A 16,065-nucleotide genomic window follows, 5' to 3' on the forward strand; every position below is an offset into this window, starting at 1 on the left:
TAAGTCTTAAAACACCTCATTTGAGTTTGAGACCAATTGTGTATAATAGTTCCTTTAAAAAAAAAAAAAGAGGTTATGATGGTTTAATTTTATATTTTTCTTATTATAAATATATAGTTTCTTCAATGGTTCTGGAGCTTCTTCAACTTACCACATGTACCTATTTGTATTGATTATTTCTTTTTTCATTCTGTTTGGATTTGCAGATTCATACACGTTGCCATCCAAAATGTGAAATAAAAGCTGTTTAAAAAAAAAAAAAAAGATTATTTAATTTGACCCAAGACATAAAACTACATAGAAAAAAAAGTACATTTTCAAAAAGTAAAAACAACGTTAACAAACTGAATATTTCGTTTGTGGTTACTTTTGAATACTTGATCTTTCTCTGTGTCAGAGCAAACACAATCCTAGTAATGTTTGTTTTTAGCAACATCCTACCAGCAAATCCACAACACTTCAGTTTTCAACACTGTCTGCACTTATTCAGTAACAAAAGTATAAAAAAGAAATGCCAAATTATTTTATACCATCAGCATCAAAAAAGGTTAAAATTCTGAGACTTGTAAATCAAATACCTTGTTATATATTTCGCTTGCAGACGCCCTCTTGTTTCATATAATCTAAACGGAAATCTAAACGCTTTTACCACAGGAAGCAGCAGCGCTCACAACATTTTCTGGAGCACACTTTTTGCTATTAAAGGAGGATGGTGTGTGACAGAGCAAAGGAAGGAGAGACATTACCATAAAATGTCATTTCAATAACAAATAACCAGACGATTCAATTGCCTTTTGGCTCGACCAATATTTTGAAGACTCTCTGTTGAGAAAAAGCTACAGTATGTAGTGTTTTTGTCGATAAAAAAAAGATCATCACATCATTTATGCAACATTGATTTTAAAGACAACACAAAAATGGCCAAAATTCACACTCAAACCACACAAAAAACAAGTGATGGTCTGATGAAGCTTCATGAAACAGCGTCATTATTCTCAGAGTCCACTAGATGGCGGTCTCTGCAGTATTTCCTTGGTTTTGAACAACTGTTCTAATGAAACATCATTTTTAAACTGATGGCGCCACCTACTGACATCTAAACAACATGACACAGCTTTATGAAGCTTTACAAGCACATCACTACGAAAATCCATAGAAAAGCAACAAAGATATAAATAAATTTTGAATCAAAAAAATACTTTTAAGTCTTAAAACACCTCATTTGAGTTTGAGACCAATTGTGTATAATAGTTCCTTTAAAAAAAAAAAAAGAGGTTATGATGGTTTAATTTTATATTTTTCTTATTATAAATATATAGTTTCTTCAATGGTTCTGGAGCTTCTTCAACTTACCACATGTACCTATTTGTAATGATTATTTCTTTTTTCATTCTGTTTGGATTTGCAGATTCATACACGTTGCCATCCAAAATGTGAAATAAAAGCTGTTTAAAAAAAAAAAAAAAGATTATTTAATTTGACCCAAGACATAAAACTACATAGAAAAAAAAGTACATTTTCAAAAAGTAAAAACAACGTTAACAAACTGAATATATATATATATATCTAAAAACATTTACAGCTTTTAAACACAGATTTTCCGACCTTGGGAGAGCTTTACATTTGTTTTATCAAAATCATCCGAAATATTTCCTCAATTATAATAATAAAAACAAAGTCTGACTCAAATAAAAAGGCTTTGAAAGAGACGGATAATCTCTCTTCTAATTAAGTGTGAGCCACCAGCATCTGGGAGTAAAACCCACATTTCTTGTTTCCTCTTCACTGCCTTCGTTGGGTTTGTCTGACTAATTAAAAGTGTCTCGCTCTGATCCGCTGTTGCCGAGACTTGCCCAAGGGAGGAGGAAACCTTCCACAAACACGCACAACAACACACTTTTTTTTTTGGTTCATCCAAATAAGAAGATCATCTCGTCACCATCAGAAATCGGCTGGAAAAAGAAGACGGGCTGCGGTCACGGGTGGTTGTGTTTTAACATATTCTTCAAATATTGTTGAGCATTTAAAAGTATGTTTAAAATGTTGAGAAAATGTACAACCGGTTTAATATTTCTGACATTTTATGACATTAAAAAATAGTAAAACAGTTTGAAATGTATGGTTCTGATTCATATATGGGTAAGTTTTACTAACACAATATAGAGAAAATCTCTTGAATATATAATTAATCTTGCATTTATATTAATTTTAGTTGGTCTTTCTGCCTCCGGCAGCACATTTTAGCCACTGACTGGTCCCCTGGTGTCCATTACTTTCGGGACGGGGGGTGCATTGACATCACAGTGTTCCCCGTACAGAGAAGGTTCTGGAGGACGGCCGGATGATTACTTCAAAAATGATTCTTATGATTTTTTTTTTCCGCTCCAATTGCTGTGGCAGCCAGGAGCAGCTGCAGTGTGATTTCTGCTGATCCGGCGTTGCCCGAGCTGGTCAATTATCAATGATACGGAAAGGAAAGGACCACTGCGGAGCCCACACTGCGACAATCAGGGAAGCAGAGACTGATATAGCTGGCTTGGCACACTTTATGAGACACTGAAGGATCTTGTACTCATAAAAGTTGTTGCAAATCTGTGTAAAGTAGTTTGTTTTTAGCACCAGTTTAACCCTTGTGTTATCTCTGGGACAAGGTGACACAAATGCCTGGAAAAAAATGTGTTTGAGATATCCCTTGTGTTATTTTAGGGTTAAGGTGACACGAAGGCGTGGAAACAAATGTGTTTGAGGTATCCCTTGTGTTATCTCTGGGTCAAGGTGAGTGACCTCCACCACTCCATGTGTTTTTATGGAAGCCAGGGAGGTCGTTCACCTTGACCCAGAGACAACACAAGGGATACCACAAACACATTTGTTTTCAGGCTGAGTGAGTTTGACCCCAAGATAAAAAAAAAAAGGTTTAAGCATTTAAGCAAGAAAAGTTATTTTATTATTATTTATTATTATTTACTTTATTCCTGATACATTACCTGTTTGTTATTAATTTGGTAAGTTATTCCTATACTAACTATTTGTTTATATTTTTCCCAAGATCATTAGATAATGAATTTCTTTTAGTGACTTTGAAGGATGAATCAGCAGATTTGACTCTTAAAACTTGTAATCCTGAATTGTCAAACTGAGGTTTTAAAAAAAAAAGAAATACAATAAATAATCAATGAAGTCAGTACCAACACAAGTACGAGTACACAGACCATTTACACCTTTTATATCACATAGAAAGCAAGGGTCACACTGGCTGATTAATTGATTGATTGATTGATTGATGTACGTATATCATAGGTTGCCTCCCTCTCAATCAGGAGGCGAACCTGCAACCTTCAAAAAAAGGCAAAAATAAAAAACTACAAAACCAGAAAGACGTCTTGCAACAAAAAAAAATGACAGAAAAAAAAAAGTTAGTAGTTATTCTGATACAGTCATATATAATATCCTGGTAATATCCCGAATGTCCAGTGGATATTTTCCCTTTTTTCCAAAATGTCTTCCTGTCGTTTATAGTATAATGAACGTCCTCATCCAGATTCATGTGTCTTTTTTCTTGTGGTCAAAATTAGTTGTTTGTTTTTTTTACTAGATAATTTAATACATATTGGGTCAGATATAAACATTTAAAAGAGATTTTTATTTTTTAATTTCTCTCACATCATTATAAAGTTGTTAGAAATTAGAAGTTTAATATTTCAGTGACCTTTTCCAACCTCGTGTTTTGTTTCAGCCGCACATTCATCATGATGTACCAATGTTCTCACTCCCTCAACAAACACATCACGCTCCTGTCATTACAAGGCTTATTCGGTCCATGTGACTGCAGTAGGAACTGGAAACACCCTGGAAGACGTAAGTCAGAAACCTGCTTCATTTAAACCATAATAAGCAAGAGTTAATTTCCAGCTCCCCTCGTTTTCTACGCACCCTCATGTCGACTTATGATTAGGATTATTTTACAACTCTTTATTTTAAGCGTGCTTGTAGCAGAAGTTCAAAGAATATCCGGCAATACAGACAGGAAGTAAAAAAAAAACTTAAATTAAAAAAATTCTTCTCATCGAGGCTTCAATACAGCGAGCATTATGGAGTTATTTGGATGTATTTAAGTGTCTTTTTGTACAAATATAAAGACGAAGACGACTGAGCTCCAGTCACTACATTAAAATGAATAAACATTTTTGGCTATAACGCTAAAAAGGAACAGATTACTCTGAAGATAATCCCAACCCTGAGTCGACATGAGGGCGAGAAGAAAATTAGTGAAGTTTTGGGTGAACTAACCATTCAAGTTGTCACATAAATCCTACGAACTGAGAGTATAACAAAGACTTAAGCATGTAGAGTCAAATCATACTTTGAATATTGATTATTTTACCAGTGAAAGTCAATTTAAGGAATTCAATCCTGTAGTAAAATTGACTGACGGTTGAAAAGTCGGTTTAGATCGTAGAAAAAGCCCTTCGATCGGAGAAGCTCGAGGGTCCAACACAAGCTCGGTAAACATTCTAAGTGCTAACGCAAACACTAAGGGCTAATGAGTCAAACAGTATAGGGACGAATGAAGTCACCCTTACTCGTATTTGACTTGTGTTAAAAAATATAAAATCGTGTCATATTTCAATCAGGAGTCGGATCGTTTCTTTCTTGTTTACGAAACAACGATTAAGAAAGTAGAAAACCTTTGTTGTGTCGTTCCTTTGAAAGACGACCATTTTAACGACTCTTTAGACAATGTTGAGTTTGTTTAAAAGGTTTCCCCCCAAGGCTTCTTAATTCCATGTCAGTCAAACAACTGGTGCGTTTACTTTGTGGCCTTTTTCTTCAAGTCAATATTGACTTAAAGAAACAAAAGTTCATTCACATGTGAACATTCTGTTCCACCATTCAACTTCCATCTACAACACCCTTTCATTTTATCACCTTTATTCCGTTTAAGGATCTGTTTTGGGGTTTTTTTGCATAGCAAAGTTTGCACGAGAAAATACAAAAACATTGTTTTAAATACACATCGTCCTTTAAAGAAGCAGCAGAATCTACTTTAGTACTTTAGTGCAACTAACTAATAGAAATAAATATTATTCCATCTTGTCATCATTTGATTCAATTCAATTGAGTCCGTGCATCACTTTTTACAGTCGCAGATAATGACAAGTAAGGGTCAAATGTTTAATGTTGGTAATAACCAACAATTATTTTCTATTTCTGGAGCTTGTTTTTCCAGATGGTGCTTTTGTTTATTACAATGCTACTGGCGCTACTAATTTCCTAACGACTGGCAAGTTACAGATAAAAATAAATCAAGGTCTCTTGGCAAGAACGCTTGTTTGTACACATGATTCTTCATATAGTCTTTAGGATTAAGAAATAGTGATAAAAATGTGATAAACGTATTTTTACTGCCAAAATTAGGTTTCAGTTAGAAAAAGAAAACATCCATCTATCTATCTGTCTACGTATCCATTTACCTATCCATCTATCTATCTATCCATCTATCCGTCCACCCGTCCATCCGTCCATCCGTCCATCCGTCCATCCATCCATCCGTCCATCTATCTATCTAGCAATCTGGTTTTGTATTTTATCAACATGTTGACATATTTTTGATCGGTGTGTACTACTTAAAATCTGTTTGACAGAATAATACATAAGGCCCGGCAGAATAAGGTACACTGTATGGTATATTTATGAGAAAATAAAAGCGCGCTTTATAGTCCCGAAAATACGGTGAGCATAATCTTACATTCAATACCAAGTTCAATGTAAATCGACAATTTCTTTCACTTTTATCACCAACCTTCCTCCACTGCAAACTCACATTGAGGATTTTTGATAAAAAAAAGTTCTTTTTTTTGCTGTCGCCTGAAACATTCCTACCGTGGACAAATATACGAAAGAATAAGGTCAATCATGTTCTTTATAATGGGGGCTTGCGGGTGGAGATTGTGCGGTAGATAATGAGCCAAGGTCATCTCCCAAGCGTCCACCAAATGAACGTTGATGCCTTTGAACACAGCCCTGAGAATCTTATCACGCTGCATAGAGTACCAGTCACTGTTGACCAGCGTTTCCTCGAGAGTAAGGTATTTCAAATTGGCCGTCCGGACGACGATCAGCGTTCCCGGATACTTCTTCAACATCCGCTCCATCGCCCTACGAATGCCCTGCAGCCGCTGGAAGTAGACCTCCACGGGGAACGAGCTGAAGTGCGACCAAATGCCCACCACCACCACCATGTTGGGTCCTCCCACCATTCTATCCAGTTCGTTTTCGATGTAGCGAATGTTGTTGACGAGTATGCTGCCAAAACGAATAGGTGGGCCATGGGCAGTGAACGTCAGCATTATGTTGTTCGGGAAATCGAGGGCCAAGAAAGGTCCAGTTTGTCTGTTGCTTTTTAGGTTAAACTCCTTGAGACCTGGAGGGAAAAAATTAGGTCGAATTAAGTAGCAGTGGTGGTTACAAAATAAATCTGTTACACAGTAAATTGGAGCTAGCACTGTTTCGCTAAGCTAAGCTAACGGGTATAGCATCCACTTTAAAATGTGCTTGTATGAAGACAATTAAGATTAAAGGAAGTCAGTTCTTATCATACGTTACAAGGGTGTTTGTAATAATTAATTTTAGAATCCAAAAACTTGCATTGTAAACACAACACTAATATGTTGTATGTATAAAGTGAATATTTATACTTACTACAAGACGAGTTTAAGAAGCAACAGTTTTGATCCTTAATATGTTTATATATTTTCTGACACTTTGTTATATTTTCAGGATTATTCCGAGGTGATATTTGCTGGTTTAATACCTGGATGTGCTGCTGTGAGGTAAAAGAACCACTGCCGGATGGTTGAATCTCCAAACATGTTGATGGTTTTCCCCGCCAGACACCGACTGATAGCAGTGCTGTTGTTAAAGTGTTGGACACGAGGGCCGCTCAGGGATCGCCAGTCACCGTGGTAGTAATAGCCACTCGCCTCAGGCACTTGACTTGTATACTTCCCACCTTGAGAGAGGTGTGGATACAATGAACACATATTTCCACATGTATCTCAAAAGTCTTTGCGATCTTACCGTCCTTCGCTGGCAACACCGTCACTTTGGAACTCCCTGGTAATACAACTTTCATGTTGACATCACTGAGGACGAAAGGGAAGAAGGTTCACTTTGTGCTACTTATTCATTATTTGAAAACCGTTTTGGATTACTCGGTGTTGGATAGAAAACTACTGTGGAAGATATGATTTCATAATGTTTGGGGAATTGTCATTGACTTGTACGGCTACCACGAATGCCTTTGGAAAAAAAAAAATCAGAAACAGAAAAAAGAGTTTACAATCGGATTAAAAACCTTTATAAATACCTTTCTTCCTGCGCTGCAGGAGAGTAACTATCTCTTTAAAGGTCACTTAGTTTGGTTACTCTTTCGGTTACGCCTTTCCTAAACCTATTTTTTTTTTTAGCCTTAGTCGTCCACAAAGGGCAAAAGGGCTGAAAGCAGTTGTGTTTTAACTACTCCATTAATGTTACTACAACTCAAGGCTTGTATTCTACTAATGATGGTCTGATGAAGCTTCATGAAGCAGTGTCATTATTGTCAAAGCCCACTAGATGGGTCACCTTGACCCAGAGATAACACACAGGGTTAACAAAAAGATTTCCTGTAGCTCCTTAAGATCCACTGGTAACTCAGAGCCCTCGATAACTCTGGAGAAAGATGCCAGCAATACATCGATTGAGGAGTTTTGTGTTACTTGCATTCATAATTGTAATTGTCAGAGTCGTTGTATGTTCCCAAAGTTGAAGACGATTCCACCCAAAAGAGTTAAATTGACGTTGCTCACTTTAGAAAAAGCTTGTCCTCGTTGGCCCTGATGTTTTTTCTGAAGCCACTTTTGAAATGGTTCATTCTTGTATCACAGCCCAGATTTTTTGGCTTGAAGCAGAACCAAGGTTGACCTGTTTTGATGTCTGTGAAGTTGCACAACTCCTTGGCCGTGGGACGCATGCAGTAGTTACAGATGGTGGTTTCAGAAACTGGTCCTGATCGAAAAATGCTACCGAAAGAAACTCTGTCCGGCTGCTCACGGGTCAGTCTGTCCAGCACAGTCACAGCCTCGCTTGGGTGCACGAACGTTACCTGCGAAAAATAACACTTAAGATTAACTTCAACATTTAAATCACCGTTGTGTTTTTTATTTCTTTCAATCAAGCCTTAGAACTGCTGCTTCACGGCTGTGCAAACGATTTGTTCAGAAAAGGTCTTTTTTCTTTTTTTTTTTACAAAATATGAATAAGCCTTGAGTTAACAATAACCATTTTGTTCATTTTATTTAATTTCTTTTTTTTAATCGAGCTTGTTAAGTGTGTTAGCAGAATTTTTAAGAAAAAAAATGTATTGAATAAAGAAATATACATAATTTTGCAAAACAGTACAAAAAGCTTTTAGATTTCCTTAAGTCAACAATGCCTGTACTCTTTTTTTTTTTATTATTTTCTTTTTAATCATACCCTGGAATTGCTATTTTACTGCCAAGAATCTTTCAGAAAATAATACACATATTTAATTAAAGATTACTAAACTATACCTTATGTAACAACGAGGACACCTTCAGCCTTTGGATAGTTCCACTCTATACTTGTTCTTTCTTTTTAAATCCATCTATTCTGGTTAATATCCTGGAGCGCTCTACAGTCTGCAAATGACGGTAAGTAGGTTTGAAAGATGTACCTCAACCTCGACAGTTCCGTTCCACAGTAGAGGGAAAGTTGCGGTGTAGGATCCATTCAGATGATCAGTGACGTGTCCTGCGACACCGGCGCTGAGACTCGGGCTGTGAAGGCGAGCGATCAGCACGTCGCCTCCGAATGTCTTGGGATTGCCCGAGAAGTCTTTAATCGTAATTGTTACTCCCAGTTTATCTCCAACGTGTCGTTCTTGCTCTCCACTTTTGGGTAGAATGGAAAAATGACTTTGCTTAGGGCTGCTGGTGAGTTGGAGAGAAAAGCCGTCCAGTAAAGGTGGAACATGAGGCCAAGAGATGGAGTCCAGGAGCAAGCGATCTCCACGTGCGTCTCCTGAAGGTGGAAGTATGAGCTTGCAGGAAAGGTCGACGGCTTGTGGAACGGTGATTCTCTTTTGGAAGTATTTTTCGCTGCTTATATTCGGAACAGTCTGCAGAAACATTCTGTCGGGGTTAATATTTTATTTAAATGATTTTGATCAATACATTTAAAAGCATTAGCAGAGATTAATAGTCATTCATTGATTATCAGATTTAGGTCGGTTAACAGCAGTATCTTAGCAACTCAGTGTCCGAACGCCTAAAACTTAAAAACATGTCACAATTTTTTTTTTAAAGTACATGAAGGGCTTGATTTTTTACTGGAGTTTAAAATAGGGCTGGGTTTGATCGAAAGAAAAAGTTAGTCATACCAATACTTTCATTTTGCTGCTGGTTCCTGAAAATGTCTTCTTTTTTTTTTTATACCAATCTTATCAATTCTAACTAAAATAAATGGACATCGCTAATGATACAGAGTTACACTTTTCAGCTTAATTTTTAACTCAAATAATTTTTTCTTAAAGAAAAAAAGATCATTATTTCTCGTGCTCAAGAACACTTCCTAAAAGGACGTCAATCTGATCACTTATGCATTTTTTTTTTGGGTACTGAAACTTGGCACCAGAAGAAGCATGTTCCACATCATGATGCAAGTCTTGGCTTGTGCTTCATACCAAAAGTCACAAAAGGACTGAAGTTCAACACCAAGCCTTTATGCCTTTCTATCTGTCATCTAGCACTTTCTTTTTATCGCACTTTGTTCTTGTTTTGTATCGTCTGTGTTGCTGTGTGCTGGAAAAACAATTTCCCTAAGTAGATCTCCTGAGGGATCAATAAAGTGTATCTAATTAATGTTAATAGACAAACATCTGAGATAGAAGAGTCTTGGTAAAGACTTCTAACATTACTATAATAAAAATTCCTAAGAAGTAATTTCAAATCAAAATTCTGGCCGTTGAAACTGTGTTTTTTTGTTATTTACCTTGAGCCAAATAAAGATGAAAAAAATACTCAGTAGTAATGTGAGTTAAGTACAAAAACAAGACTTACCCTTTCATATACGACGAAATGTGACAAAACAAAAATGAAACCAAAGGTGAGTAAAAATAATAGAGTAACAGCCATCTTAGCAAAGACAGTCTTTCTCTTTGACACAGCCATCATGGGAAATGAGCTGCATCTGTCTATTTCCTTATCGTCGCTGGAGGATGTCATTTGTTGACAGAACCTGTTTTACCCACGGACAATGAAACCCCTCCCATTTAACACCAACGACGTTAGTACACACTGGCTGGTGTCAGAAGATACAAGTGCAACGCTATGATCCAGTTACAAAAGATGTGTGATCAACCGTCTGAGCTTCCTCCCTCAGACAAAACGGCCTCAGACGAAGCAGCCTCAGACAAAACGGCCTCAGACAAACCTCCGTCAGATCGAACTTTGTCAACCTTCAAAATAAAAGTCCCCAGACAAAACTACATCAGATAGCGTCTGGAAAAAATAAGCGAACCATTTTATTGCAAATTAAACTGGAAGTGCATGTGACGACAAAACTAGACAAAACGACATCAGATAGCATCTGGGAGAAAAAAATCACCGGAGCATTTTATTTCTAATAAAACTGGAAATACATGTGACGTCACCGGGATCAACCACCACCACCGTGGCGCGATTCGCTTTGGACTCAACGGTACGTTTTTTACTCTATTTATTTTGCCATATTACATATACATATAATGCTAGTCTTCTTAATCATTTTCCCTGATGATACTTTCCATGAATTATTAACATTATCAGTGCGAAACGTATCCCAAAAAAAAACAGGCCAACGACGTATTTGCCCGTTTTTGATGCCACAAAAGTGGTAACACCCCCCATCCCTGTGCATTAATTTATTTAGTTTAATATAGCCCGATAGTTGCATTAAATACGCCAAGTATGGCTTTATGTTTTTTTTAATTTGGTAGTCTAGAGTTGTCTGCAATAATATTTTTTTCTTGCTTTTTTAAGGTAATCCATGATGTCTGCAATGAACGATGAACGGAGTATCCACAATTTTCAGGGACCAGTTGATTGAAGAAGTTATTTTCTTAGTTATTGTTATTTATAGGCAAAACTGACAAATTCAATCAATGTGAGCCCATTGGCTCCAGTGGAATTTGACATTTTACTAACATAGTTTGTAATACCCTAGCAGGAAGTTTATTAATCGATCTTAAGTTTTAAATTAACATGGATAATAATTTCCAAGGGTTCACTTATTCCACTTAACTTTTCGTGTTTATAATTCAACTAGAAAACGGATTAGTATCAATTTTTGAGTATGGAGATTAATCAGCTAATGGTTGTTCAACTTAACCCTTTCAAGATGTAATGATTTTATTGTTATTCAACAATGGCTATAAACAGAAGGAAATCACACGTTTGCTGGCTAAATCTGGACATAAAATCAGGTTGGTACAATCTTATGATGAAGATAACATCTTCACGTCTTATTGATATGCACAAATGTTAACATTTATACTACTATTCTTTACAGGTAAGAAGAAATGTATTCTAAAAATATCCTTTGTTTGTTTTGCAAAACGGATGTTTTTCTGAGGCCGTTTGGTCTGATACCTGACTATGTACATTCCAAAAGTTAGCAAAACTTTGTATTCTTGCTTCTTTTTTTTTCTAAACGTGTTCATCTGTAAATCTTCTGCTTGAATTGTGAATTTCCGAAAATTAATAAATAAAATGATCTATCTAATGTGTGTTTTTCTGAGGCTGCTTCGTCTGACGGATGTTTTTCTGAGACTGCTCCGCCTGACGCCGTTTTGTCTGAGGGATGAAGCCGTTTCGTCTGATACCTGACGATGTCCTGAAATGTACACCGTACTGGTGTCAGTGACAGAAAAGAAACTGATGCAAAAGTACGGTTAGGTTCAATCTACAGCATTCGTGAAACTTGTCTGTTTTTGTCTTATTTTAGCAGTTTTTCCACCTTTTATGTATGGGATAGACATCCAGCAAACAGCATCACAGACGATAGATTTATGAAACAATAAAAAGAACAAAGGGCAATAAAAAGAAAGTGCTAGGTGACACAATCTAAAACGAAAGATACATGGATCAAAGGTTACAAAGATTACCATGGACTAGAATCATCTGTTCACTCCACTCCTGCCAGGTTTTATAAAGAAAGTGTTAAAATATTGATTAAGTAAAAAAAAAAATTGTATTTTGAATTTCTACAATTTTAAGTTTATATTTACATTATAATTTACACTTGTGATGATCTGAATCTTCATGAAGCAGTGTCATGTTGTTGAATGTTCAGTAGGTGGCGCCATCAGATTAAAAATGATTGTTTCATTAGAACAGTTGTTCAAAACAAAGGAAAATAGTGCAGAGACCGCCATCTAGTGGACTCTGAAAAATAATGACACTGCTTCATGAAGCTTCATCACTAGTATAAACAAGTTTTATGTACTTTTTTGTATTTTATTTCTAAATACGTTATTATTCTCTTCTCACGATATACCGTAGGCATCAGTTTTCAGAAAGACCCAGATAGACTTTTCATTTTTGGCCTCAGCTCTGGCGTCGACTACGCATGCCTGAAACCGAAGCACTTTGAACTACATGTAATGCTATATTTCTGATGGAGTAGAGAAGAGGTTGTTGTGTTTTTCGACTCCCACTGTAGTGTCAGAACAGCCTCCTGAATCTCTTAGTCAGCATCACTTTACATCTTTTGTCTTCCTGCCTCTTCCTCCCTTTGTTGCCCGCAGAAGACATTTCACTCCTCCTCTGCGTTCCCACGTTCCATCAGCTTTGACGAAAGGATCAAATATGACCCCGAGAGAACCTCAGGATGTTGTGCAACAATTTGTCATGTTGTTGTCAAACTTTGAATTTTTAACTTCTTTTTGATCTATTTTATTAGTTTAAGTGTTTTTAAGTTTTCTGGGACGCCACTGGTATCGGTTTTGTTACAGGGGACACGCTGAAAAGATCTTAATTTCAGCTATTTTTATATATACATTTTAATAAATTAATTTTAACAATTGCCAGAGAGAAAACATAAATAAAGGACAGTTGCACAGGATCTCATGCTATGAGCTATAAATAATAAAAAACAATACTTCTTTAAAGGCTCAACTCAATATATGCCTAAAAACTTTGTACAAATTCAAAATATTTTAAATAGACGTCACAAGATCCTCCGTGTTTTCTTTTGTATTCATCAGTCATTAACCGTTCTATGTTAAAATAATGTTAAAATCTTTCAAATGTATCTTTAACTCTGTGGAATGATTTACAATAATCGAAATATGTGATCAACTTTATAATAATGGGTGTATTGAGGGCTACTGCACAATTTGTTTTGTATGTATTCAACATTTTCCTAGTTATTTTCCTTCAAAATAAAAGTAAATGAAAAAAGTGCTTTTATGGGATGTTTTTTAATGGCTTTACATTAAGAATTTTTATTTTTTTTGTTTTGAGTTTTATAGTATTTCATCTTTTCCACTTCAATAGAAGTGAAGTTTGAATTACAAACTGTGCGTGACATTGACAACCATGTGTACTCCGCAGCTTGACCACATGAATTGAGGAAGTACAACAGCCAACAATAAAAGGAAGGATGGGAGTCTGAAACAAAAACAGTAACGCCCAGGTTACCGTTGCTCCTGTGGTGTTGGCCGAAAACGAGGTGGATAAAACAGGCAGAAGAAAAGAGACGCATGACAAAATACATTTGTCATTTTTCTTTTGGCAAATCGATCAAAAATATGATACAAGAAAGCATAGAAGACAATTCGGTAGCTTACTGGCTAAAAGCGGAAGCAGAGAAACACAATACGAAAACACAAACTAGCTTGTCATTTCCCCAGGAAGTGAAACAGATACATAGGGACAACACCAATAACACCACTATTGAGTTAAAACTCTTATGCCCGCTTTCATTCATACTTTTCCCGACTATACCTTGTCTCAGAATTCTGGAAAAAATGACCTGAAGATGCTCTCGGCCTGATCATTCCTCCACAAATTGAAGCATAAGAACTGGGAAAAGGTCACGATCTAATTTCAGACAAGTGGTGCCATCACCCATATTTATGTTGGAGTGAATAGATCGCGGTGTCAGCCGTCGACAAAGGTTTTCTCCGCCACACAAACGAGCCCACATTACAAAGGTCAGCAGAAAACCATTTTTCTACATTTCTGCATTCATGTCCGTCTGTATGAGTTGACCACGATCTAATGCTGTGTATATAGATGAGCTTTTCAAATGACCTCTTGGTTGTTAATGGTTTTGAGAGATGGATGTTTAGTGAATAACAAAGAGTTAAATTCATGTTAGAAAACTTAAAAAAAGACAGACTTCATATGCTTTTTGCAATGGCAAGTATATGACTCATTTTGAAAATGATGGTACCAGTGAAATATGCTAAGTGTAACTGATGCAAAAGTGCCTCCGCCACCTAATTTATAAGATAATAACCCCATAATGAAAGTCAGAAAAAATCAGTTTAATCATTGCATTAATGTTATAACTATAAGTAAAAGTGTCAGGGCACCAGTATTGCAGTACTATATATCATGAATCCTGTACTGTATGTTTTTATTTTGGTGAGATCACTTCCTCTTTTGCTTTTTGTTATCTTTCAGCAGGAGTCAGGGCAGACACGGATGAATTTGATTTGTGGGCGGGAAGGCCGGAAGAGATCTCCGGTTGATCACGTCTCCTGACCAGGTTTGGCTTTACGACGATCCATTCCCGAAGACTTGTACTTTTTAAAATTCCCGTTCCTGACGTTGTCGGCGCTATTTGTTATAGTACGTTTTTTCTCTCTTTTTTTAAAGTCGCCGGTCTGAGTTCTGTGCCAGTCTTGCCCTTTCTCCTGTGTTCCAGATTTTGTATTTTGTTTAGAAAGACTTAGTCAATCAGATTTAAATATGAATCTAGAGGAAAGAGAAAACGGCTCATCTTATAAATCAAGTGACAGTAGTAGCGACGGTGAGAAAATTTAGAGATAAGACAGTTTGATTATATTATATATTATATTGTCCAGCTCTGTTTTCCAGAATTATTGATGACAGAATTGTAATTGCATTTTGGATAACAGCATGGACGGGATTCCTAACTGGCATTCGACGGATGATACGAGGTCCCAGGCTTCGTCCTGTTGAGAAGCTTGGGAAGCCGTCCATACAAGGGATTTGGTTTTCGCATCAGTGCGTCGATACAAATGTGTAAAATTTGGCTGCATCGATAAGTTCCCGGGTGTACCAGATTTAAGATTTGCATTCGCGATTCATCTGCCTAGACCATATGTGTCAAACTCAAGGCCCGCGGGCCAAATGTGGCCCGCCATGTGATTTTATGTGGCCCGCCTGCCTTACCTTGACCAAGGAGCAAAAAAAATAAAAAAAAATTTAATTAAAAAAAAAAAAAAACCTGTCCGACAAACCAATCACACAACAGACAAAATGGTTTTCCTTCTTTTATTCGCGCTGCTTGCGTTCCCTTCTCTGACTCTGCCTCGGTCAGGTTTTCACAAGCGCAGGCACGCACGCACGCAATCCATGGCGCAGCGGCGGGTTCTCATTGCCCAGCCGAGGGGCGATGGGCCATACAGTCTGTCTGTCTGTCTGTCTGTCTGTCTGTCTGTCTGTCTGTCTGTCTGTCTGTCTGTCTGTCTGTCTGTCTCGAACCAACAACATCATCCCACCCGAGATTGTCATCCACGCTACGTGTTAGCATTAGCGCCGCTGCTTTGGGAATACCGGCTGCGAGCCTTTGATGTGAGCAGCACGCGCTCTCATCGCGGCACGCACGCACACACACACACACGCACGCACGCACACACACACGCACGCACGCACACACACACGCACGCACGCACACACACAGTCCCTGGCCTGTCAATCGCTCCCTGTCACATGACCGATTTCAGCAGGAAAAAGTGTCGCACAAGTTGCTGGCTGCTGGCTTGTAAAG

At 37.2% G+C, this 16,065-nt stretch overlaps 1 protein-coding gene across 2 annotated transcripts; it reads right to left on the minus strand.

Annotated features, from left to right (window-relative positions):
• Window positions 1-3,211: 3,211 nt before the first annotated feature.
• Window positions 3,212-10,433, minus strand: LOC148089173 (NXPE family member 3-like). Of its 2 annotated transcripts, none has more exons than XM_087804189.1 (6): window positions 10,122-10,433; window positions 8,738-9,181; window positions 7,851-8,146; window positions 7,081-7,145; window positions 6,815-7,012; window positions 3,212-6,424 (listed from the first exon to the last, which is right to left on the minus strand). In XM_087804189.1, the coding sequence occupies exons 1-6, from the start codon at window positions 10,284-10,286 to the stop codon at window positions 5,880-5,882; spliced, it is 1,713 nt and encodes a 570-aa protein (XP_087660315.1). In that variant the 5' UTR covers window positions 10,287-10,433; the 3' UTR covers window positions 3,212-5,879. The 2 variants fall into 2 exon arrangements, with proteins under 2 accessions (XP_087660315.1, XP_087660324.1); XM_087804198.1 differs by having other exon boundaries at window positions 8,738-9,194.
• Between the last annotated feature and the right edge of the window lie 5,632 nt (window positions 10,434-16,065).

This window comes from Callionymus lyra, chromosome 1 (genome assembly GCF_982586985.1).
Source record: "Callionymus lyra chromosome 1, fCalLyr1.hap1.1, whole genome shotgun sequence".
Taxonomy (NCBI): Eukaryota; Metazoa; Chordata; class Actinopteri; order Syngnathiformes; family Callionymidae; genus Callionymus; species Callionymus lyra.

Coding starts and splice junctions, on each gene's coding strand:
- LOC148089173 (XM_087804189.1), bottom strand. CDS start 10,286: ATGACATCCTCCAGCGACGATAAGGAAATAGACAGATGCAGCTCATTT. Junction 9,182..10,121: donor ATTTCGTCGTATATGAAAGG/GTAAGTCTTGTT, acceptor ATGTTTCTGCAG/ACTGTTCCGAATATAAGCAG. Junction 7,146..7,850: donor GAGGACAAGCTTTTTCTAAA/GTGAGCAACGTC, acceptor TTTCGTCCTCAG/TGATGTCAACATGAAAGTTG.